Below are 27463 nucleotides of genomic sequence, written 5' to 3' on the forward strand. Positions count from 1 at the left end.
TTTTTATAAAACCATCTCTGACCAAGCTTTTGGTCACAGCCCATAATCTCATAAGCCCGGAATGTAAAAACTGATAGCAAAAGCTTCTACAAGTATATAAAAGGAAAGAGAGTAGCTGAAGTGAATGTTGGTCCCTTGGAGGATGAGACTGGGGGGTTAATAGTGGGGAACACAGAAATGGCACAGATGCTTAATCAATATTTTGCCTCAGTTTTCACAGTGGAGGACATTAGTACCACCCCAATAGTAACAGGTAGAGCAGAGGGTATAGAGAAGGAGAACTTCGAACAATCACCATCACTAGACAAAAAGTACTGTTGGGATTAAAGGGTGACAAGTCCCCAGGACCTGATGGCCTACTTCCTAGGGTATTAAAGGAAACGGCAGCGGAAATAGTGGATGCATTGGTAATAATATTCCAAAATTCCCTGGATTATGGAAAGGTTCCAGTGGTTTGGAAAAATGCTAATATAACGCACTTAGTCAAAAAGGTGGGGGGGAGACAGAAAGTAGGAAATTATAGACCAGTTAGTTTAACGTCTGTCGATGGGAAATTGTTGGAATCCAGTTTTAAGGAAGTAGTAATGGGGCATTTGGAAAGTCAAAATGCAATCCATCAGAGTCAGCATGGCTTTATGAACAGTAAATTGTGTTTGACTAATTTGCTAGAGTTCTTTGAAGATGTGACAAGCAAGGTGGATAAGGGGATCCTGCAGATGTAGTATATCTGGACTTCCAGAAGGCCTTTGATAAGGTGCTGCACAAAAGATTAATACACAAGATAAGATCACACAGTTTGGGGTAATATATTAGCTTGGATAGAGGATTGGCTAACCAACAGAAAGCAGAGAATTGGGATAAATTGGTCTTTTTCTGAATGGCAAGCTATAACTAGTGGGGTGCCACAGGGTTCGGTCCTTGGGCTCCAACTATTCACAATCTATATTAATGAATTGGATTCATGGATAGAAGGTAAATTTGCAGATGACACCAAAATAGGTGGGAAAGAAATGAAGAAATAAGAAATTTACAAATGGATATGGACAGGTTAGGTGAATGGGCCAAAATTTGGCAGATGGAGTTTAACATGGATAAGTGTGAGGTTATCCACTTTGGTCGGAAGAATTAAAAGGCGACTTATTATTTAAATGGAGAGAAACTTCAGAATGCTTCAGTGCAGAGGGATCTGGGTGTCCTCGTGCATGAATCGCTGAAAGCTAGTATACAGCAGGTAATAAGGAAGGCAAATGGAATTTTGGCATTTATTGCTAAAGGAACAGAGTATAAAAATAGGGAAGTGTTGCAACTGTACAAGGCATTGGTGAGACCGCACCTGGAGTACTGTGCACAGGTTTGGTCCCCTTACTTGAGGAAGGATGTAGTTGCACTGGAGGCGGTTCAGAGGAGGTTTATTAGATTGATTCCAGAGATGCGGAGCTTTTCTTATGAGGAGAGGTTGAGCAGTTTAGGCCTATACTCGCTAGAGTTTAGAAGGATGAGAGGAGATCTAATTGAGGTATATAAGATGCTAAAGGGGATAGACAAAGTAGATGTGGAGCAGAACAAAAACAGAAATATCTGGAAAAACTCAGCAGGTCTGGCAGCATCGGCAGAGAAGAGCAAAGTTGATGTTTCGAGTCCTTATGACCCTTCATCTCTGACCCTTCAACAGAACTAAGTAGAAATAGGAAAGGGGTGAAATATAAGTTGGTTTAAGGGGTGGAGGGGAGAGAGAAGGGGGGTGTTGTTGGGACAAGCAAGCAGTGATAGGAGGAGATAACCAAAAGATGTTACAGACAAAAGAACAAAGAGGTGTTGAAGGTGGTGATATTATCCAAAAGAATGTGCTAATTAAGATTGGAGAGCAGGACGAGCAAGGTAGCTCTAGTGGGAGTGGGGTGAAATAAACCATGGGTGGAATACATTTAAAAATAATGGAAATAGGTGGGAAAAGAAAAATCTATATAAATTATTGGAAAAAACAAAAGGGGGGGGGAAAGAAACGGAAAGGGGGTGGGGATGGAGGAGGGAGTTCAGGATCTAAAGTTGCTGAACTCAATATTCAGTCCGGAAGGCTGTAAAGTGCCTAGTCAGAAGATGAGGTGCTGTTCCTCCAGTTTGAGTTGAGCTTCACTGGAACAATGCAGCAAGCCAACATCTTTGTTCTTTTGTCTGTGACATCTTTTGGTTATCTCCTCCTATCACTGCTTGCTTGTCCCCTCCACCCTTCTCTCTCTCTCACTCTCTCTAACCCCACCCCCCCCCCCGCCCCTTAAACCAGCTTATATTTCACCCCTTTCCTATTTCTACTTAGTTCTGTTGAAGGGTCATGAGGACTCGAGACGTCAACTTTGCTCTTCTCCGCTGATGCTGCCAGACCTGCTGAGTTTTTCCAGGTATTTCTGTTTTTGTTTTGGATTTCCAGCAGCCGCAGTTTTTTGTTTTTATCTCAGATGTGGAGCAGATGTTTTGCCTTGTGGGGCATTCTAGAACAAGAGGTCATAGTTTTAGGCTAGAGGGTGATAGATTTAAATCAGAGATGAAGGGGAATTACTTTTCTCAAAGGGCCGTGAATCTGTGGAATTCACTACCTCAAAGTGCAGTGGATGCCGGGACGCTGAATAAATTTGAGGAGATAGACAGATTTTTAATTAGTAACTGGTTGAAAGGTTATGGGGAGAAGGCAAGAAATTGGAGTTGAGGCCAAAATGAGATCAGCTATGATTGTATTGAATGGTGGTGCAGACTCGAGGGGATGAATTGCCTACTCCTGCTCCTGGTTCTTATGTTCTCTCCTCATGTCAGTTTTTCATGTGCCTTTTGGGACTTTTTTCTTAAACATTACAAACTCTTAGGTTTACGTAGTATCTTCTGTTGTGGAATATCCCCGTCTCTGCTACCTTTCCACCCCTATGCTGTTCTCCTCTGCTTGGGAGAGCCAGATTATTAGACCACCATTCATGTTCCTTCATGTAAGAAGGCCATTGGTTCAAGCCTGAGCTAGGGCTTGAGCTTAATCTAGGCTAACACTTTCCATGCAATACTAAGGAAGTACTGCATTGTTAGGTATTTTCTTTTAGATGAGATGTTAAACTGTTGACCTGTTCAAGTGGACATAAAAGATTCCATTACTTTATTCAAAGGAGATCAGGGAATTATTCTGGAGTTTGGCTAAAATGTATCCTTTGACCAGCAATGTAAAAGATTTCATGGCACTCTTCAAAGAAGTACTCCTAGCTGAGGTCAACATTTCTCCCTCAACTAATAACACCGAAAAAAAAATCATTCTCAGTTTCTGTTTGAGAAAACAAAAACAGAATTACCTGGAAAAACTCAGCAGGTCTGGCAGCATCGGCGGAGAAGGAAAGAGTTGACGTTTCGAGTCCTCATGACCCGATGCTGCCAGACTTGCTGAGTTTTTCCAGGTAATTCTGTTTTTGTTTTGGATTTCCAGCATCCGCAGTTTTTTTGTTTTTATTTTTGTTTGAGAAATCCTGATGTGCAAAAATATGTTGCTTATTTTAATGGACACAATTCAAAAGTAATTTTATTGAACGTGAAGTGCTTTGGCACATACTGAGAATTTGATATGGTGTCATATGAATGGAAGTTAATTCTTTCCTTCTCTTCCTGTAAATTTGAGGCATTTTTCTAAGCTGTTTAGTATTCTGATTTGGTGACATTTTAACTGCATTCACAAGTGTTTGCTAAGGCATTGGAGAAACATTGAGTCCCTAGGAGAGATGGCAGGGCCACGAGGCTTATCCCAAATGTCTGAAGAATAACTTTTTTTTAAAAAAAGCCACTTGGACTTGAGCAAATGGCTGAACGCTATAATTATTGAAACAAAAGTTGATCCGAAGCACTTGTCCTAGTTGAACCACAAACATAAGACAAGCAGACAATAAATTGCTGAAAGCAAATTTCAGCATCGAAGTTAAGAAATATTTAATGCAAAGGGTGACTAATGCCTAGCGTTAGTTTTGATTGGACAGTAAAGTGAATTTTTAAATCATTTATTCAAGGGATGTGAGCATAGCAAGCGAGGCCAGTATTTATTGTCCACCCCTAATGACATGATGAGCTGCTGCCTTGCTATTGCAGTCCATGTGGTGTGGGTACATCCACAGTGCTGTTAGGAAGGAAGATCCAGGATTTTGATCCAGTGACAGTGAAAGAATAGTGAGATGGTTCCAAGTCAGGATGGTGTGTGGCTTGGAGGGGAATTTGCAGGTGGTGGTGTTTCCATGCATCTGCTGCCCTTGTTCTAGGTGGTAGGTTTGGAAGGTGCTGCCAAAGGATCCTTGGTTGCTACAGTACATTCTGTAGATGGTACACACTGGAATTGTTGAAGGGGTAGTTACATGATTGGCAGTTCATATCTTAGTGACATGCACTGACTCCTTTTCAGAGTAGACATATTTTAGTATTCTACATCCATTAAAAAGCCAGAAAAATTATTTATCTATTGTTTTCATCTGGAATTTCCTGCCTGAAAGGGTGATGGAAACAGTTTCAGTAGTAACTTCCAAAAGGGAATTGGATAAAAACATGAAAAGAGAAATATTGTGCTATGGGGAAGAACAAAGACTTGGTACTAATTGGATAGTTCTTGCTAAGTGAGCACAATGAGCTGAATGGCCTGCTTTTGTGCAGCAAGCCTCTTTGAATTTACACTCTTGGGAAAGTACAGGAAAATATTTTCCTATTATTGCAGTAATTGTAATAATTTTAGTATTTGGCATTGTAAAGGCAATAACTCTTTTACCTCTCCTCATCTCCCAAAAACTTGTCAAACATTTGGCAAAAGCTTTTGATTTTTTTTATAAAAGCACCCAGCATGCAAAGCTGAAGGAACACAGGAACATATGAAATGGCAGAAGTAGGCCATTCAGCCCCTGAAACCTGCTCTGCCGTTCCAAAAGATCTATTTGTGTTTTGAATTCCACATTGCCATCTACTCCTGATAACCTTAGATTCTTGTTAGGCAAGGGAATTGATCTACCTCCGCCTTAAAAATATTCAAGGCTCCTTAGGCACCACCTTCCAAACCCACGACTGCTACCATCTAGAAGGACAAGGGCAGCAGACACACAGGAACACCACCATCTGGGAGTTCCCCTCCAAGCCACTCACCATCCTGACTTGGAAATATATTGCCATTCCTTCACTGTTGCTGGATCAAAATCCTGGAACTCCCTCCCAAACAACATTATGGTGCACCTACACCACAGGAAATGCAGCGGTTCAAGAAGGCAGCTCACCACGACCTTGTCAAGGGCAATTAGAGATGGGCTATAAATGCTAGCCTCGCCAGTGACATCCACATCCCGTAAATTAATTCTTTAAAAAAAAGACCCCGCCTCCACAATCTTCTGAGGCAGTGTGTTCCAAAGTTGTACGACCCTCTTGAGAGAGAATTTCTCCTCAGCTCTGTCCTAAAAGGGTGACCCCTAGTTCTGGACTCACCCACAAGAGGAAACATCCTTTCCACGTCCACCTTGTCAAGACCGTTCAGGATCTTTTATACTGCAATCGAGTTATCCCTCACTCTTCAAAATTCCACTGGAAACAAGCCCAGTCTGTCCAACCTTTCCTCATAAGACAACCCGTTTATTGCAGATATCAATCTCGTAAACCACCTCTGAATTGCCTCCAACAAATTTCCATCCTTCCTTAAATAGGGAGACTAAAATTGCACACAGTATTCGAGATGTGGCCTTACAAATGCCCTGTATAACTGAAGCTTGACATCTTTACTTCTGTTCAATTCCCCTCATAATAAAGGATAGCTTTACATTAGCTTTCTTGATTACTTGCATATTAACTTTTTGTGACTCGTGCACTAGGACACTCCGATCCCACTGAACCTTGGAATCCTGTTGTCATTCTTCGTTTAAGTAATACTTTGATTTTATATTCTTCCTGCCAAAGTAAACAACTTCACATTCTCCCACGTTACACTCCATCTGGCAGATTTTTGCTCACTCACTCAACCTATCTATATCTGTCTGCAACCTCCTTATGTCATCTTCACAACATACTTTCCTAACTATCTTTGTGTCACCTGCACATTTAGCTACCATGCCTTTGCTCCCCTCATCTAAGTCATTGATATAAATTGTAAAATATTGAGGCCCCAGCACAGACCCCTGTGGGACTCCACTCATCACATTCTGCCAATCAAAAAAAGACCCATTTTGCATACTCTGTTTTACACCAGCTAGCTAATCTTCTATCCATGCTAATATGTTACCCCTACTCCATGAGCTTTGATTTTCTGCGATAGCCTTTGATGTGGCATCTTATCAAAAGGCTTCATGGAAATCCAAGTACAGTGTATCTACAGGCTCCCCTTTATCCACAGCACATGTTACTTCAAAGAGCTCCAATAAATTGGTTAAATGTGATTTCCTTTTCACAAAACCACGCTGGCTGTTCCTGATTACCATGAGTTCTTCTAAGCATCCAGCTATAACCGCCTTAATGATCGATTCAAACACCTTACCCACAACAGATGGCAAGCTAACTGGCCTATAGTTTTCTGTTTCCTGCCTCCTAGAGGGGTTATATTTGCTACATCCCAGATTGATGGAACCTTTACAGAATCTAGCAAACTTTGGAAAATTAACACCAATGCATTTATTACCTCGTTAGCCACTTCTTTTACAACCCTAGGATGAAGTCCATCAGGACTCGGAGACTGTTCAACTCACAGCTCCATCAGTTTGCTCAGTACTGTTTCCTTAGTGATTGTAATTTCACCAAGTTCCTCTCCCATCAGCATCCTGATTTACAGCTATTACTGGAAAGATTTTTGTATCCTCAACAATGAAGGCAGAAGCAAAATATTTGTTCATTTCATCTGCCATTTCTTTATTATCTACTATTAACTCCTCGTTCTCATTCTTTAGAGGACCAACACTCACTTTGCTTACTCTTTTCCCTTTTAAATACCTGAAGAAACCCTTGCTATCCATTTTTACATTGCCAGCTAGCTTCCTCTCATACTCTAATTTATTTCCCCCAATTAACTTTTAGCCATTCTCTGCCATTGTTTATATTCTGACCAATCATCTGACATGCTACTCATCTTTACAGTTATACACATTTTCCTTAAGTTTGATGCTTTCCTTAACTTCTTTAGTTAACCATGGATGGTGGACCCTCCCCTTAGAATTTTTCTTTATAGTAGCTTAATCCTTATTCTGAGTATTCTGAAACATCCCTTTAAATGCCTGCACTGCTTCTCTATTGATCTATCCCCTAGTCTAATTTTCCAGTTCACTTCAGCTAGCTCAACTTTTGTTTCAAAATAGTTGCCCTTATTTAAGTTTAAAATGCTAGTCTTAGACCCAATCTTCTCCCTTTCAAACTGGCTATAAAATTCAATCATATTGTGGTCTCTGCTACATAGAGTTGCCTTCACTCTGAGATCATTAATTCTGAGGTCATCATAAATCTTGTTTCATTACACAATACCATGTCTAATATAACCTGCTCTCTGGTTGGTTCCGGAACGTGCTGCTCTAAGAAACTATCTTGAAGCAGGCTTTAAGAATGGCTGTCAAATATTCTGCTACAAAAGAAATGATAACAGTTTCTCATTAGCCTTTTTCAAAAATATCTGCTTCTTCCATAAAATAGATACCTATTTGTGTATTGAAGGAGTTGGGTTAGCTGTAGTGGGGTGGATACACCTAGATTTCCTACAATTGTCTTTTAATAGCGGGCACCAGGTAAAATATAGGAACTATTAGCTGAGATTTCTTTCAATACTTGGAATGATCTTCTGTCTTGAGTGGTGGTGGTAAAAACCTTTAAATCATTTAACAAGTGTGTTCCTGGGAAGGGCCCATACTAAGAAAGTATGATAAATTAGCCAAATGGACTGTGTCCTTTGCCTATCTTTGACTAGATTCTACTGCTGCAATTGTTTGTTTGCTCCAAAGATTTTTATTTCGTTTGGCAACGATTGTACAAGGATGGGACTCTAGTCTGAAACGAGTTAGCAGGACCCCAACCAACGCAACACTGGAATACTTCAATTAGTTTAATTAGCTGGGAAAGGGAATAAATCATTCTGGGCTCTGTCTCCTAATCATTATCCAGTGAACAGGCTGAAAAATGGCCTTTTCTCAGTCATGACTTTTGTTGGAAGTACCTGTGTAAATTGGATGTCAATCTGCCCCCTTATTGCTAGCTTCCCATTTCCTGCATTTTCATTAAAATTGTGTTTGAGACTTCTGTATGGTGCTGCACATTGAAAAAGCTAAGTACTTCACTAACCCTTAGTTGTTCGCTGCTGGTGTTAGGTTGTTTTAGTAGTAAAATGTACTTTCACAATGCTAAAGTTTAAAAAAAACACTTTGAAGAAGCAGCCGAAGAGGACCTAAATGATGTGGCAAAGATCAATGGGAACATTTTCAACAGTTTTGGGTTGTTTTGGTTAATAAATGAATTGCAATGATAAAAGGGAGGAAAGTGGAAATACCCAGTAGCAACAAAAATACAAAAAGTTCCATGCTAATCAGATGTGGACAGTGCTGGAGAGGCCATTTTTATTACCCATCCTTCCTGACAGTGGATTAACTTGCTAGGCTACTTTAAAGGCATTAAGAGTCAGTTAAATGGCGTGGGTTTGGATTCATATGAAGGCCCAGATAAGGTAGAGATGGTGGATTCTCAACCCTGAAAGATGCTAGTGAAATAGCTTCATTTTTCATGACAAAATGACTGCTTCCATGGTTATTTTCTGATGCCAATCCAAGTTACCAAATTGATTGAATTGAATTTTATAGCTACTAATCATGGACATTAGCTCATGATCTCTGGCTTATGTTCATAAGCCTTTACGCTACCAAGTCACTTGGCCAGTGGATAGATACTGTGTGCTGAGAAAAAAATACTAGACAGAGTAATGGGACAAATATGTTTGGGACAGTGGGAGTTGTAGATACTCTACAAGACAAAGTGAAGGAAAGTACAGGATTGGACAAGAATGTTAAAGTCCAAGTATTTATCTATGGTATTTAATAGTAGTCGGCAAATAATCCAGAGGCAAGACGAGAATTTTTTCTGTGGTGAGTAACGATCTAGAATGCACTGCCTCAAAGGCTGGTGGGAGTAGATTCAACAATGGTTTTTAAAGGGAAATTGGATACATACTTGAAGCGGAAGAATTTAAGGACTGTAGGGGAGGGGATTGGAACTAATTGAATAACTCTCGTCAGAGAATTGACGCAGGCACAATAGGTCAAATAACATTTAATATACAATATAAAATAACAGAAAATGCCTGAAAAGTTCAGCAGATCTGGCAGCATCTGTGGAGTTCTGAAGAGTGAAACGGACTCAAAGCATTAACTCTGTTTCTCTCTCTGCACATGCTGCCGGACTTGCTGAGTTTTTCTAGCATTTTCTGTTTTTATTTCAGATTTCCAGCATCTGCAGTATTTTGCTTTTATCCTAGCTCAGATAGAATGCTACAGAAGGCAGTGATCGAATTTTTCCCAGACACTGAAACCAGCTATCACAAGATAGCGTCGTATCTTAATATATCAGCACTTTAGTCATGTATATAAGCAAATCTCTTGAATTTGCTGATGCAGTCATTCCCCTGTAACTTGGCAATTCATTCCATATGTTTATCATCCTCTGCAACTAATCTTTTTATCCTCCCTCCTTATATATATATATATATTGGGGAACCAGTGATAAAATGGATACCTGTATGATGCAATTGGGTCCTTTGTTGATATAGGTGAGAAAAGTTGACTTTTGGACACTGAGATGAGACAGGTGGAAGCCATGTTGGGAAGCATACTGAACTGATAAATTATAAATGGCACTTTTGTTAATATAGGAAAAGATAAGCATAAGCTGCGTTAATGGTGAAATGTGGGTGATTATTAACATTCTTCTAGATAGAGCGGGCACAACAGAAATAGGATGGGAAACTTTCTCAGAGCTGCTCCTGTTCCAACTTAGTTTCTTCGCTGAGCATATGGTGAAAATTCCATTCATGGACATAAACAGGATTTGTGCTGCACTTAAGTGAAGTAATGCCAGCAAAGTGGGAGCAGCTCAGGAATTTTCACTGGTGATGGCTGTTCATTAGTAAAGATTTTGGGTAAATGGCAGCATGTCTGTTAGGATTAGCGTTTGGAGTTTGACCAAAAAGTGAGGTCAGTAGCATCCCATCTTCGTGCTTCTTTCCATAGAAAAATCCTAACAAAGCACTAAGCTTTGATTCCCTCTCCAAATGAGCTCTGTATGCAATGTGAATGTTCCTATGGGTTAGAGCAGGATTATTTCTGACATCATGGAATAAATGGATTACTTTGAAAGCATATAATTCCGCAAAGACGGGTGGTGGGTCAGAAGGTTGGAAAGAATATAAAGAGCAGCAAAGAATGAGAAAAAGATTAATGAGAGGAAAATTAGAGTATGAGAGAAAGCTATCTAGTAAAATAAAGGTGGATAATAAGAGTTTCTATAGATATTTAAATAAGAAAAGAGTTAACAAAGTGAGCGTTGGTCCTATAGAAAGCGAGTCTGTGGAATTGATGATGGAAAGTAGGGAAATGGCAGATGAATTAAACAGGTACTTTGCTTTGGTCTTCACTATAGAGGACACAAGTAACATCACAAATAGCTGTAAATCAGGAAATGGAAGGGAAGGAGGAACTCTGGAAAATTAGTCACCAGGGAATTAGTATTGAGCAAATTGTTGGGGCTGCAGATTTGACAGATCCCCTTGTCTGGATGGACTTCACGCTAAGGTATTGAAAGAAGTGGCTAGTGAGATAGTTAATTGGTTTTAATTTTTCAAATTCCCAAGATTCAGGGAAGGTTCGATTAGATTGGAAAATAGCAAATGTAACTCCTTTTATTCAAAAAGGGAGGGAGACAGAAAGCAGGAAACTATAGGTCAGTTAGCCTAACATCTGTCATAGGGAAAATGTTAGAAGCTATTATTAAAGATGTTATAGCAGGGCACTTGGAAAAACTAAAGGCAATCAGGCAGAGTCAACATGGTTTTGTAAAAGGGAAATCATGTTTAACCAGTTTATTGAAGTTCTTTTGAAGGAGCCACATGTGCTCTGGATAAAGGGGAACCAGTAGATGTACTGTTCTTAGATTTCCAGAAAGCATTTGATAAAGTGCCACATCAAAGGTTATTGCAGAAAATAAAAGCTCATGGTGTAGGTGGGTAACGTATTGGCATGGATAGAAGATTGGCTAACTAACAGGAAGCAGATAGTTGGCATAAATGGATCTTTTTTTTGCTTGGCAGGTTGTGAGGAGTGGTGTGCCACAGGGATCAGTGCTGGGGCCTCAACTTTTAACAATTTATATAAATGACTTGGACCAAAGGAATGGTTACTAGATTTGCTGATGACACGTGGGTAGGAAAATAAATTGTGAAGAGGACGTAAGGAGGTTACAAAGTGACATAGATAGGTTAAGTGAATTGGCAAATGGAGTATAATGTGGGCAAATGTGAAATCGTTCATTTTGGCAGAAAGAATAAAAAGGAAGCTCATTATCTAAATGGTGAGAGATTGCAGAGCTCTGAGATTTAGAGGGATCTGGGTGGCTTAGTGCATGAATCACAAGGTTAGTATGCAGGGACAGCAGGTAATTAGAAAAGCTAATAAAATGTTATCATTTATTGTGAGGGGAAATGATTACAAAAGTAGGGAAGTTATGCTTCAGTTGGACAGGGCATTGGTGAGACCACATCTGGAGTATTGTGTACAGTACTGGTCTCATTTAAAGAAAGATGTAAACGCATTAGAAGCAGTTCAGAGAAGGTTTACTAGACTAATACCAGGAATGGACAGGTTGTCTTATGAAGAAAGGCTGGACATTAATCCACTGGGTTTTTTTTTAAAGAGTAAGAGACGACTTATTTGAAACCTTTAAGATCCTAGGGGATCTTGACAGGGTGAATGTGGAGAGAATGTTTCTTCTTGTGGGAGAATCTAGGGGTCACTGCTTAAAAATAAAGTGCTGCTCATTTAAGGCAAAGAGGAGTTTTTTCCTGAGGCTTGAGAGTTTTTGGAACTCTCTTCCTCAAAAGGTGGTGGAAGCAGAGCCTTTGAATATTTTTAAGGCAGAGCTAGATAGATCCTTGATTAACAAGGGGGCAAAAGGCTATGGGGGGTAGGCAGGAATGTGGGCTCATTTGGATCAGCCATGATCATATTGAATGGCAGAGCAGACTCAAGGGGCCAAATGGCCTACCCCTTCTAATTTGTATGTTTGTAAGTCTACATTATTAATGCAAAGTCTTTAGGTGTTAAGACATCGTTACTAAAATATGGTTATTGCTTTCAATTGTGTGATTTCATTGTTTTCAATTGCATTGAAAAATAAATGTTAAGTATGTAGCTGTCAGTTTGAAACATGTTAGGAGTCTGGTTATTTGCTGTCCGGGATGGATATATCAATAATGGGCTGCGTGATGGTGAGTTTCTAAAAAAAATAATATTTTAGTTGCCTCAGGGTTTATCAGGTTATATGTGCTTGCTGCTGCAGAAATATTTTTCTTCCTTACCCATTCCCTTTGCCGTATAACCTGGCAGCGCTGTTTCTGGTTTCACATATGTAAACAACTCACTTGGACGAGGTGCTAGAGGTTTGCTGCACAACGCTGAGTCTGCCTTTAATGAAAAAGAAAATTGGACTGGGTGTGGAATTGAAACATTATTGCAAAAGATATTACCCCAATTAGTTTTTAATTATACATTATTTTGAAAGAGCCAAAGTGTATAGGCTGTCTCACAGCAGATGCTTCTATTTGTTCTGTATTACTCAGATTCCCCTAACATGGTGGCTGGCTGATTTCAGTAGCTTTGCAATGGCTCTGATGTAAGCTACTACCTCTTTAGAGTCATAGACCCATTACTGCACAGAAGACGACCACTCGACTCATCATGCTGGCTCTCCTGTAGAGCAGTCCAGTCAGTCCCATTCCCCGACTTTATCCCCATAGCTCTAAGTTTATTTCCCTCAAGTCTCCAAACAATTTCCTTTCAAAATCATCGATCATCTCGCTTTCACCGCCCTCCAAGGCAGCAAGTTTCAGGTCATTACCACTGGCTCTGTAAAAAAACAAAGTTCTGCTTCGCATGCTCCTTGCATCTCTTGGCCAAACCTTTAAACCTGTGTCCCTTTAGCCCTTGTACGATCATCTAATGGGAACAGCTCCTCTTTATCAAAACAATATTTAAAATAACGAGTGCTAAATATCTCCTTTCTTATTTAATGCAAATATGTCATGGTTAAGCAAGTAATATACAATTCTGTGCTTAAAAATATCCAGGATTAGTCAGTTGGATATGTAGCATTTTGGAAGCTCTGAAGAATCCACCTGGCTGGGTTTTTTTTGTTAAGTGATTCAATAATGCAAATTATAAAAACATGTCAATGTAAGCAAATGTTTCTGTATGTCTATCCAGAATGGCACTAAGTTATGACAGGTCCATCCAATCTTAGAACCTTCTATTTTATTTCCAAGTTCCCCTTTGCCTAGTACAAATTCAGTTAAAGCACGCAATCATCAAAAAAAAACATAGGAATAAGATTAGGCCATTCAGCTATTCTGTTATTCAATTACATAATGGTTGTACTGTACCTTGACTCCATTTACCTGCTTTTACCATATTCCTTGTTACCCTTATCCAACAAAAGCCCTTTCAATCTATGTCTTAATGTCAATTGACTCAGCACCCCATAGACTTTTGGGGAAGTGTCTTCCAGATTTGGGGTGGAAGAGGGATGGGGAGGGTGTGCTAGTCAGGGGGGTGGGTATTGGTGTTGAGGGGGCCGCATTGTAAGAGTGCTTCCAAATTTCATATCTCTTTTTCTGAATTCCAGCCACTCCCCCACAAAGCAAAGAAAATAGTTTCCCTGTATCTACGCTGTAGCTGTAGCAAATCACTTTTAAATACCTCAATTAGATCCCTCTGCAACCATCTAAAGTTCAAGGAATACAAGCTAAATGTGTCCAACCTGTCCTCAATTTATCCTTTTAAGTCCTAATATCCTTTCTGGTGAATCTACATTGCACCACTTCTAAGGCAATCAACCTGAAACACAAACTCTTTCTTTCTTCTTACATGTTGCCTGACCTGCTGAATGTTTTCAGCAATCTTTGTTTCTCATACTCCAGAGAGGATTTGACCAAAGTAAATTCCAACTGCTTGATTTAAAGACCGATTTTTGTACCCGATCACTAACTTTTGCTAATACGGGCACCTGAATCTCTTTGCTCCTTCACAGGTTCCATCAAGAAAATCCAATTTAACTTTCTCCGATCTGAAGTAGATCACCTCACACCGCATGTTGAATTCAGTCTGCTGTAGTTTTGTCTGTCTATGTCCCTTTGTAATTTGCTCATTAAATTCACACAATTTTACTATGCCTTTTAACTTAAGTGCCGCCTGACTTAGTTTCATACACCTATATTCCTTCATGCATGTCACTATCTATGGTATAAGCCCCAGTACACATACCTGGGCAATACCACTTCGCATCCTGCCAATCATTCACAAAAAGTTAATATGCAGGTGGTACAAGTGATCAGGAAGGCAAATGAAATGTTGCCATTTATTGCAAGGGAAATGGAATTTAAAAGTAGGGAAGATTTACTGCAACTGTACAGGGCATTGGTGAGGCCACACCTGGAATATTGTGTACAGTTTTGGTCATCTTATTTGAAAAAAAGATACAATTGCATTAGAAGTAATTCAGAGAAGGTTCAATTGACTCATTCCTGGGATGACGAGCTTACCTTCTGAAGAAAGGTGGAACAGGTTGGGTCTATACCCACCCATTGGAGTTTAGAAGAATGAGAGGTGATCTTATTGAAACACAAAAGATCTTAAGGAGATTTGATAGGGTAGATACTAGGAGGATGTTTTCACTTGTGGGAGAAATTAGAGCCAGGGGTACAGTTTAAGAATGAGGTCTGCTGTTTAAGCTGCTGAGAAATCTTTTCCCTCAAAGGCTCATTATTAAGTGGTATTCTCTTCCCAAGAAAGTAGTGGAGGCTTGATCATTGAATTCATTCAAGACAAGAGTTAGACAGATTTTTGATAGAAAAGGGAGTCAAGGATCGTGGAGGGGCAGACAGCAAAATGGAGTTGATACCACAACCAGATCAGCCATGATCTTATTGAATGGTGGGGCAGGCTTGAAGAGTTGAATGGCCTACTCCATCTAAGCCCTATGTTCCTAAGAACAAACCCTTTGCCTACTCTCTCTATGCTCTCTCCAAAACATTAGCAATTCATATCAAAAGATTATCTGCAACTGTATGGAATCTCATTTTTGCTACAGATCTCTTCCGCACAATCTTATCAAATGCCTTCTGTATCTATAGACAATCCTCTATCCACCATGTCAGTTCTCCTCAAAAATTTGAAAAGTAATGACTGACCCTTCACAAAGAGATGATGAATTTTCTTTGAACGGTTTTGTGTGACTTTCTCTTTATCATCTTATTTATTGGCTGTGCAGGAGACTTGTTATTTGTGTGTTTTGCAGAACTGGAAAGAAAGGAATAGTTCACTTGGCACTAATAGCTGTGATCCAGTATTTGGAACACGATGTCAGCATTCCTACCAGGATTTTTTTCTAATCCTGTTAAAAGACTCTCCAAGTTTTAATCTAGAAATGCTATTCTCTTAAACTGTTTTGTTGATTATCGCTCTCTTGCAGCTGAGCTTGTAGCCCATTTTTCTCAAATATGACAAAATTGAACCAAATTGCTTCAATGGATGTGATGCAATTTAGAAGATTGGAAGATGTACTCCATATGGATAAAATGGTTTAGAAAGAACTTTGCACAAATATTGTGGAAGTCATTACAATTTTTAACTAATTCCATTATTTTAGGTGACATTCATGGACAGTACACAGATCTTCTGAGGTTGTTTGAATATGGAGGATTTCCCCCTGAGGCAAATTACTTGTTCTTGGGAGATTACGTAGATCGAGGAAAGCAGTCTCTGGAGACCATTTGCCTCCTCCTAGCGTATAAGATCAAATACCCAGAAAACTTCTTCCTATTGCGGGGAAATCATGAGTGCGCCAGTATCAATCGCATCTATGGCTTCTACGATGAGTGTGAGTACCCAGTTATTGTTTCTTCACTGTTTAATTTGTTGAAAAGTGGTATTGCCATCTTGTATGACATTTTCAATGGGCAAGTAGCCAAATTAAAGCAAATTAGTGTTCGTATCTAGAGTTGTGTAATGCAATCTGTGGCTTTAACAGGCAGACACCATGTCTGGCTCGGGGAATAGCTTAAAATAAAATAGTGAAATGATTGCAGTGTTCCTATGTGAAAATAAATTAATTTTGTTTTTCTCAAAAAATGTACTTTTTTGAAATACTGTGCATTCTGCTTATTTGACTGCATCAGATGTAAACAGCAATAAACTTGGACAGCTTATCTAAGTCATAATTTACTGTATGTTAAAGGTATAAACTGTATTTATTGTGTTCCCATATTTGGGGCACCTGGTAACTTAAGGAGCTGCCAACATACATTAGAATGCCTAGGTGGTTAAGATGTTAGACTTGAGACCCACTGGGTATATGCCTGTGTGCGTTTGAACTATACTCCTGTTGCAAGTTTTGTTGCGAGCCAGGATGGCTTCACTCGCCCATCATACTGTCCTCATTGACATTTATTAATTCCTCAAATTTAAAATTTTCCTCCTGATAAAAACTTTCTTATGCATCGAGTGATTAGGACCTGGAATGCACTGGCTGAGAGAGTGGTGGAGGCAGATTCAGTCGTGGCTTTCAACAGTGAATTGGATAATTATCTGAAGAGGAAAGGTTTACACAGCTATGAGGAAAGGGCGGGGAAGTGGAACTAGCTGAGAGTACCTCTTACAAAGAACTGGTGCAAACACAGATGGGCCGAATGGCTTCCTTCTCTTCCGTAACCATTCTGTAAACCCCTGCTTAGCCTTGTCCCTACACAAAAACAAAAATACCTGGAAAAACTCAGCAGGTCTGGCAGCATCTGTGGAGAGAAGCACAGTTAACGTTTCGAGTCTGCATGACTCTTCAACAGAACTAAGGAAAAATAGAAAAGGGGTGAAATATAAACTGGTTTAAGGGGTGGGGGGGGTGGGACAAGAAGAGCTGGATAGAGGGCCAGTGATAGGTGGAGATAACCAAAAGATGTCACAGACAAAAGGACAAAGAGGTGTTGAAGATGGTGATATTATCTAAAGGAATGTGCTAATTAAAGGTAGAAAGCAGGACAAGCAAGATACAGATAGCCCTAGTGGGGGTGGGGTGAAGGAATCAAAAAAGGCTAAAAGGTAGAGATACAACAATGGATGGAAATACATTTAAAAATAATGGAAATAGGTGGGAAAAGAAAAATCTATATAAATTATTGGAAAAAGGAGGGGGAAAATCAGAAAGGGGTGGGGATGGAGGAGAGAGTTCATGATCTAAAATTGTTGAACTCAATGTTCAGTCCGGAAGGCTGTAAAGTGCCTAGTCAGAAGATGAGGTATTGTTCCTCCAGTTTGCGTTGAGCTTCACTGGAACATTGCAGCAAGCCAAGGACGGATATGTGGGCCTTGGCCCTACTGTGTGCTGTAACCTCTTCCAATCCTACAACCTCTTCCTCACCCCAGAACTCTCCATCTGCATATTTATGGAGAAATTTTAAACAGTCATAAGAAATCTCTATAATTATAGTGCAATGGAGAACATGAACCTCTCTCTCAAATCTGAAAATTTACTTAAACACCTGTCAACATTGCAGAATAATTGGAAACAGAAAAGTGGTGAATGTTTTAGATTAGAAGCCTGAGATGAGCTTAAATAGTTAGCCATCCTGGTGTGAGGAAGTCTTAATGAACCAGCTGGTTTTTTCCTGCCAGTCAACTTTGTTCATACATAGGATGTAACTCCAGCTGTGCACATATCTAACACTCCACTTAAAAACCTGAAACAAAAACCTGAGGGGAAATCCAAGACTTGCGCTAGCGGAAAAGTTTGAATTTTTAACACTAATATAAAATATTATGGTTATTTTTGAGCAATTTTACCCTTTACAACTGAATTTGGTTTTAAGATTTAAAATGTGATATTTGCATGTTCACCTGATCAGCTAGGTTATTTGAACAGACTGTCTCATGTCCAAACCACAGCCTCTCTTCCCGCACCCCCTTCTCTGGTTCAGAGATAGGTGACTCCTTGCAGATGTAGTTAACAATGATGCTGCAAATTACCTAATTTCCTGCCCCTTCACTTGAGGAAATTCTCATTCCAACTCCCTCAGTTCATTCTGCTGTTCTTTGGCATTACCTGGTTATTTTCACTGCTGCCAGCTACTCTATGGCATTTGGCGCTCTTCTCCAATCCAGTCAGCCGGTACTCTTTTTTTACCACCTCATTATTATCTTTTCACTGGTCTGCTATTTCAAACTGCCACTCTCCTATCACAAATCACCCAGCAGGCCCCGATGTTGTTCTTCCTCCCACTCTTTGAAGCACTGTCCCTTCCTCTTTTTTGCCTTCCCCTTCAATATTATCCATCCTTTCCCCTCACTTCATTGTCACTTATTCCCCCTTTCCTCAGTGCCACTCCTAACTGAGTGCTGCTGTGAAGTGATTCTGCCCATGCGATACTGCAATGAATAATCATTCTCAAGAATTCTTTGGAAGGAGTGCATTGGGAACTTGCTTTGAGTTGATTTTGGCCGCACACACTGATATGTGAACCTCCCCAGCCCTCCTTCTGCCCTGAAGTGCTGAATGTGGTAGTTGGTGGTATTCTTGAATTTAGAGATTCCTTTCAGAGCTAAGATTTATTTTTTATTTAAAAGAAGAAACTAGTTTTTGTTTAGTGAAGCAGTTGAGTTTTCTTTGAACTGATGGCATGGATGAATGCTAATCCTTGATAAGCTAGTTTGTGAAGGGCTGTGCTCATTTCACGCACATTAGATTGCCATATTAAGACCTTGATCCATCTATTTATGAGCTCTGATATTCTGCATTGCTCTCTGATGTCAGTGACGGAGAATGTCATGGGGAGAGAGCTGGATGGCTGGCACCCAGGTCTCTGTTGATGATGCTGTGGAGTCAGCTGCTGAGGGATGTATTATGAGTGCCTAGGGATGGCTTGCTCCTTGCAACTTTAGCCCCACGCCTTCCAGCAGAAAAGGACAAGATTCTGCTCAATGCCAATAATTAACTCATCAGGCAGGTATTGGAGAGGATGGACTTGCACAATTGTGGGGGGTAATTGATCATTATATCCATGACTAGATGCAAGCAATATAAATTAACCTCTCAAGATGGGTATCCTATGCTTCTTTTGACCTGAAGGATACTTGAAAAAAAATTGCTTTTCCAAGGTTAGATTTGTTTGATTATATGTCCAATTCAACAGCATATAAATTTGGCAGGCAGGTGGTATTAATGTTAGCCTTGTAGGTTTTGAAAGTGAAGACTACCGGATCATGTTTTTTTTTGAGATTGTGCTACCACTTAGAGTGCCAATATTAGTAGACAAAAAAAAACACACACACTTCGTTTCACTCAGTCACTTCAATATTCTGAGGGTCAGTGGACTTTAACAAAAAAACAAACACCCTTTGAAGTTCCTCTCCAACAGCTCAGTGATGGATTGTAGGCTACAAGAGGTTATCTCATAACTTGACGCAGCTGAAGACCAGTCCAGAAAGACAAAGGAATCCAGGCTCAGCAGGGTAACATTTTTCAGCGAAGCTATTAGAAAGAAGGAACATAGAATCTTACAGCACAGAAGGAAGCCGATGGTGGTTCTATGAAGGGGCTGTCCAATTTAGTTCCACAACCTGGCTTTTTCCCCTGTAACACAGCAAATCAGTCCCCTTTGAATACATGGTTATTTAAAAACAAAAAACTGCAGATGCTGGAAATCCAAAACAAAAACAGAAATACCTGGAAAAACTCAGCAGGTCCGGCAGCATCGGCGGAGACACAGTTGACGTTTCAAGTCCTCATGACCCTTCAACAGAATGAAGTAAAAATAGGAAAGGGGTGAAATATAAGCTGGTTTGGGGGTGGGGGGAAGGTGGGGTGCAGTGGTTGTTGGGACAAGCAAGCAGTTATAGGAGGAGATAACCAAAGATGTACTTAAATAACCATGTAACCAAAACATGGTTATTTGCCTTTTGTAAGTTCTTATTTAACCTCATTCCATCACACTTTTGGGTGGTGTTCCAGGTCCTAACCCTTTTGTGTGTGAAGACATTTCTCCTCACTTTTAAGTTTTTATTTTAAAGCTGTGACCTGTGGTTAGTGACCCGCTTGCTGGAAGAAATAGAGTAGAGAGAAATAATCATAATCTCTCAACATTGAATATCTCTAGTGGTTTCCCTTTAACCTTTGCTCTAAGGAAAACAACCCCAGCTTCTCCAATCTCCCCACATAACTGAAATCCCTGGTAGGCTTTCTTTGTACCCTGTGCAGGGCCTTGACACCCTTCTTCAAGTGCAGTGTTCACAATTGTACCAAAGTGCATCACTTCACACTTGTCCTCATTTAATTTGCATCTGCCATGTGGCTGCCCATTTCACTAGTCTTTTCTACATCATCTTACTACAGCTATCTGTTGTTTAGCACTCTTAATGTGTTTCTAAAAAATATCATGCCAAACCAAAATCACTTCCCCATCAGAAAACATGTAATAAGGGTGGGTTACATTCCTGACCTGTAATTTTTACACTAAAAATCCATTGGCTGCCTTAAACCTAACTAGTCGAAAAATGCTCTTGCTAACTGTCACTTACTAACTCTTTCTATTTGCCTCCTGCTCGCCACTTGCTGCTTCCTGCCCCCCCTGCTCGTCAACTCCCTGACTGTCCTGCGTGTTGCTTCCCTGCCCCGACCCTCCCCCTTGCCACTCCATCATTCAGCCCTTCCCCTGAGCCCTTGCTCACAATGGTGGTGACCAGGAAGCAACGAGGGTTCAGGACTGGGAAGTAGGGAGCGGGAGGGTTGGGATAGGGGCAGCGAGTTGGGAGGGTTGGGGAAGCACAGAGTGGGGAGAATCTGGGGAGGGAAGTGGCACTTTTGCTTTTTTTAAAAATGTGATCATGAGAAGTAACTGCGCTAAAATTAGAATGGAAGCAGTAATATTCGGCAGATGCCCCTAATTTACAAACCGCACTAAGACAAAAACACGCTTTAAACAGGGAGTATGTCTGTCCTACTGTCCTGTTTTGCTGTTCCCTACATTGCCAAGTTTTGCATCATCTGCAAAGGTTGGAATTATGCTCTGTATAACAAAGTTTAGTTGTTTTTATATATAAAGAAAAAAACAATGATCCTAATACTGACTGCTTGAGGGATTCCACAGCATAATTCTCTCCAGTCAAAAACATCCATTCATCTCTACTGTCCCTCAGCCAGATTTGAGCCACTTTCCCTTTCATCCCACATGCTTCTGTTTTCTGAAATGTCTGTCATGTGGCACTTGATTAGATGTATTTTGAAAACCCATCTGTATAACATGTTACTTCAACAAAGAACTCAATCACAATCAAATGCAATTTGCCTGGCTATCCCTTATGAATTACTTTGAGTTACATAGACTTTACCAGCAGAGAAACAGGCCATTCAGCTGAACCAGTCCACATTGGTATTTATGCTCACTCGAACCTCTTCATCTAATTCTCAGCATAACCCTCTATTCCCTTCTCTACCACCTGTTTATCTAGCCTTCCCTTAAATACATTGCCTCAGCTAATTTTTGGTAGTGAGTTCACGTTCTCGCAACCCTGTGGGCAAAGAAGTTTCTTCTGAATTCTGTGATTGATTTGTTGTTAACTATCTAACATTGATGGCCTCAAGGTGACAAGATGACTCATATCCAAGTCACAAATGGCATCTTATGTGACTGTGACAAGAGAAAAGCTATCCCTCCTTGTCCTTCTTGACTTGTCCGCAGCCTTTGACACAGCTGATCACACCATCCTTCTCCACTGTCTCCAGTTGCACTGGTCTGGTTCCATTCTCATCTACCTAATCCTAGGCAGAGAATTGCCACCAATGCCACATCTTCCCATTGCCACTCATTCATCTGTAGTTTCCCCTAAGGATTGTTCGTTGACCCCCCTCCTATTTCTCATCTACATGCTGCCCCTTGGCGACATCTTCTGAAAACGCAGCCATTTCCACATGAATGCTCAGACACCAAGCGCTAACTCTCTTGCCCTCTCTGCTGTCTCTTAAATTGTCAGACTACTTATCAGTACTGAAGAGCAGAAATTTCCTTTAATTAAATATTGGGAAGCCATAGTTGGGCAGTGGCATTGTGGTAATATTACTGGACTAGGAATTTCGAGATCCTGAATAATAAGTTGAGGACACAAGTTAATTTCCCACCACTGGTGGAATTTACATTCAATTAATTATAAATCTGGAATTTAAAAAAAGCTAACCTCACTAATGGTCACCATGAAACTATTGGATTGTAGTTAAAATTCCACCTGGTTTACTAATGTCTATGGGGAAGGAAATCTGCTGTCCATGCTCAGTTTGACCTACATGTGACTTCTAGATGCTTTCTGAAGTGGCCTAGCAAGTCACTCAGCCATACAAAACCACTACAGAGAAGCCATAAAAGATTAAACCAGATGTGCCACCTGCCATCCACCTAGACACTAGAAATAACAATGGCATACCCTGCCCAGCCCAGCCTACAAAATCCTCCTTACATCTTGTGCCAAAATTGGGAAAGCTGCCTGACTTGGTCATACTCAATCATGCCATCACCATACACCAGAAGTGAAGGCACTGTGGTATACAGCCAGGAGGGAGATACCCTGAGAGTCCTACACTAGATAGAAGGCAGCTCTCGCCCAGCTCCTCAAGGGCAATTGGGGAAGAGCACCAAATGCCTTGCCAGCCTCCCATATACTACCCTTTTAAGACTTAACATCATCCAAAACTCTACTGCCCGTGTCCTAAATCTCACCAAGTGCCATTCACCATCACCTCAGTGTTTGCTGACCTTCACTGGCTCTCAGTCAAGCAGTGTCTTGATTTTAAAATTCTTATCCTTATTTTCAAATGCCTCCATGGCTTGGCCATCCCCTATCTCTGTAATTATCTCCAGCTCTTCCAGCCTCCGATGCATCTGTGCTCCTTTTAATTCCATGCTCTTGAGCACCCCCAATTTTAACCGCTCCACCATTGGTGGTTGTCCTTTATGTAGCCCAGGCCTCAATCTACGGAATTCCCCCTCTACCTTGCTTCCTTTAAAATACTCCTTAAAACCTACCACTTAACCAAGCTTTTGGTCACCTGCCTTAATAGATTCTACATGGCTCAGTGTCATATTTTGTTTTGTAATGCCTCTGTGAAGTGTCTTGGCATGTCTCATCACATTAAGGCATTATGTAAATACAATTTGTTGTTGGTATAATTTTGTGTATCCACTCCAGCAAAACCTTTCATAATTTAAAGACCTCTTTTAGATTACCTTGCAGCCTTCTCTCAGCATGTTCATCCTTTCCTGATAGGAATAACTTCTGTCCTGGTATCATCCTTGTTACTTTTTGCACTCTCTCCAGTGCCTCTATCCCTCTTAAATATGCTGAATAGAATCGTGCACATATTCCAAATGTAGTCTAACCAAGATTTAGTACAGCATATTAAACATAACTTTGCTCCTTTTCAATTCAATCCCTCTAGCAATAAACCCTGGTGCTTTGTTTGCTTTTTTATGGCTTTATTAACCTGCATTGCCGCTTTTGGTGATGTATTCCCAGATCCTTTTGTTCCTCTACCTTATTTCAGTTATTTTCCAAGTAATATATGACTTCCCTAGTTTTCTTACCAAACTCGTTCTTCACCAAGTGAGAATTTTTTTTCCCCTTGACACTGGCCTTGTGGAAATTTGTTGTTGTAATAGAATTTTTTTGGTATTTGCATGAACACTATTCACAAAAAAAAATAAGCAGGCCATAACAAAATTTCTCAAGTTGCCGCTAATCTTGAAAGTTATTACGGTTCACTAGGCCCAACTCCTTTCCATCTTTAATATTACACTAAAGTGAAAACCCCTAACACAAACCACAGTAACTGATTTCATAATTTTACTGCAGCATTCGCATATTCTGATTAAGACTGTACTTGTTTCCCACTGAATGTATAGAAGTCATTATATTAGTAATACATGCTGTTATGAAAGAACAAAAGGGTCTTTCAATCCAGCATCAAGGGGCACAGATTATGTACAGAGTATTGGAAAGTATTGCAGGATCTGGGGGCTCAGAGTTCACGTTTCAGACCGTGAACCAAATATACTTATTATATACTTTGCAGTATACTTGAATTTTCTGTTAGTTCCAAGCCCAGTTACAGCAGAGATTAACACTAAAAAAGGCACATCAAGTGATTAGTTTTAGGGACATCACCATGGAAGAGAAGATGCAACAGTTGTTGATGCTAAGTATTTGAATACAGTAAAATCATGATAAATCATATTCGGGTGACACAGAATTCCAGCTACGTTGAAGTCGTCAACCATTCCCAATGGCAGAATAACAAATCCCATAGAACAGTGCCTGTGATAAACTGAAATTCTGCACTGGATTAGCTAAAGTTGTCTAAATTTGTCATATGGCCACGCCAACCAATTGATGGAGTTAGGTCACACAAAAGTACAAAATCATGGAGTGGTGGGCAGGCCATCATTTGACATTGAGATCTTCCTGTGAAAGGACATGCAAAACCTGCTAGTATGACTAAATCTGTGAGAAAGTTATAAGTGTTGGTGATTGGAGAAAAGGTGAAGTTGATACAGCAAGTGGAAAATCGTGGCGTGAAGTGGAACGTGGACACTGAAACACCGAAAACATGTTCATTGCTTTGATGTCATGGTATACTGTTTTGTGCACGTCCAAATTCAGCACATGAAGCAGAAAAAGATTATGGAGTTTTTCTTGCGCTGACTCCTGACATTTTTCAATTCAAAGCTCTAGCCTTTTACAAGGTAAGGTGTTGTAAGATGTGAACAAATTGCTTAAAGACTTTTTCTCACTCTCTCTGCTTTTCAGTGTTTTCATTTAGCATTTGAATCTGTTGTTTTTGATACACTGCATTTGTAGGCATTTCGGGTTACATGGAGATGCATTCATGTGGGAATGGGGCCTCCTCAGCAATCATGGAGCTCTGCTTAACAAGAATTTGTGGACTGATCCTCTGGGATACGATTCATTGGAAATTTACTGTAGTTGAACATACTGGCCAATTTCCTGGGCTTGGATTGTGTACATCCTCGTAGATAATTGACAATATGAAACACATTGACCATCTACTTTTCCACACCATGTCAAATGTGAGTTTGTGGCAATGAGTTCCTAATCTCAGCCAGGCTGTCAAATTATGATACTTCCTCACAGGGCTGGAGCAGGGTGATGGGGTGGGTAGATTAATAACTGTATGACAGTTTAAGTTAAGATTTGATCCCCCTAAACTTTTTTTTTAAATATTTGCATAGGCAAGAGACGTTTTAATATCAAACTCTGGAAGACGTTCACAGACTGCTTCAACTGTCTGCCTATTGCAGCCATTGTGGATGAGAAAATTTTCTGTTGTCATGGAGGTAAGTTTCTGTCATTGATGCTTTGCCACAGCTTTTTAATTAGTTCACCCTGAGGCAAGGCTGAAATTTGAACTGTGATCATTTCAAATCATTTTAACCTCGTATGTTGGAAAATCATCTGTGGTATTGAAGATAAAAACACGTGAGTTGGTGGAAGATTTGATGATTTCAATTGTGTAATTATGTTGCTGGGACTGGGAGCTAATTCTTTAGGAATTTAAATGTATCAGACAAGCAAAGGCAAGTCAGTCCATAGCTTTTGGGATGCTTGCTGTTGTATATTGAACGCCCATATGTAGCAGATTATTCTGAATATATAATTCAAATGGTAAATATGTGATGTGGATTATGTTTAGCTTTTAAAAATATAACATTCTCAGGAGTTATAAAAACCTATTAACTTTAGACTTTCTCCAATTGATTTCCAACTAGGTTATAACATTTCAAAATTTGTTGAACATTAGCACATCTCAAACATTTGAAGAACTGAAAGTTCCATTAATATTTTAAAAATGAATTATTTCCAAGTCCTGAGGGGGAGTTTGAGATCTTGATATTACTGAATAAATTGCAGTAGCATTCATTATAATTAGAACTGATCCAAATAGGCACATAGTTACAGTCAATCTGTAAGTTAAGCAGCCTTTTAAACTGTCACTGGAGGATTTTATTTACTTAACTACCATTTCCTCGGTGTGCAGCTTGTTTTGTCCAGATGGAGTCATAGAAGTAGGTTAATCTATACAGGAATAAAATGGTCAGCAAACTGGAACAGAGAGGTTGCTTAAACTTGCAGATATTGAGCATGTTTTACTCAAACAGTTGAGCAGTTTTAAATCCTGCACGTGCAAACAGCCACACACAGCAGATGACCTGTATAACAGTGGTAAATAGACGGTCACAACACAGCAAAATCCAAAGGTCAGAGTGAAGAATGGTAGGCAAAAGCAGGTAAAAAGTTTATTGGTCAAAATATGATAACATTGGTGATTGTACTGACAACTCTCTGGAATTTTGTTTTTGTACAATTTACCAGATGGTATGAACAAAAGATAGTGAATTAAACATTTGATCATTTCTGTTTGCTTTGAACCAGTTTTTGGTGCAGCCAACATACAGGGCTCAATAATCCCCAGCAAATTTGGGGATAATGTTAGGTTGCTAATACAAATGAGAATTTAGGAGGAAACGACGGCGCGGTGGTAAAGTCACTAGACTAGCAATCCGGACTGAATGCCATCACAGCAGCTGGTGGAATTTAAATTCAACCAATTCAATCTGAAATTAAAAGCTGGTCTCAGGAACGGTGACATGAAACTATTGTCGACTGTCAGAAAAACCCATCTAGTTCATTAATTTAGGGATAGAAAGCAACCATCCTTACCTGGTCTGGCCTACATGTGACTCCAGACGCACAGCAATTTGGTAGATTCTTATATGCCCTCCGAAGTGGCCTAGCAAGCTACTGAGTTGTATCAAATAACTACAAAGTCTAAAAGGAATGAAATCAGACAGACCATCTGGCATCAACCTCGGCACTGGAAGCTAAAATGGCAGAGCCAGCCTTGTTGACCCTGCAAAGTCCTCCTTACTTAACATCTGGGGCCTTGTGCCAAAATTGGGAGAGCTGTCTCACAGACTAGTCAAGCAACAGCCTGACAGAGTCATGGAATTATACCTTACAATGTCCTAGACCTCACCATCGCCGTCCCACCGGCAGGACAGACCCATCAGAGGTGGTGGCAAGGTGATGTACAGTCAGGAAGGAATTTCCCTGGGAGCCCTCAACATCGACTTTGGACTCCATGAAGTCTT

The 27463-nt window shown here is 40.1% G+C and overlaps 1 protein-coding gene across 1 annotated transcript in view; it reads left to right on the plus strand.

Moving 5' to 3' along the window:
* The window catches only part of LOC121277837 (serine/threonine-protein phosphatase PP1-beta catalytic subunit), a 118404-nt gene that overhangs the window by 63405 nt on the left and 27536 nt on the right, over positions 1-27463 (plus strand). The window contains exons 3-4 of the mRNA XM_041187517.1: positions 15910-16140; positions 25544-25648. Of these exons, the coding sequence (XP_041043451.1) occupies positions 15910-16140; positions 25544-25648 (336 nt within the window). The remainder of the gene's footprint in view (positions 1-15909; positions 16141-25543; positions 25649-27463) is intronic.

Source organism: Carcharodon carcharias, chromosome 5 (genome assembly GCF_017639515.1).
Source record: "Carcharodon carcharias isolate sCarCar2 chromosome 5, sCarCar2.pri, whole genome shotgun sequence".
Lineage (NCBI taxonomy): Eukaryota > Metazoa > Chordata > Chondrichthyes > Lamniformes > Lamnidae > Carcharodon > Carcharodon carcharias.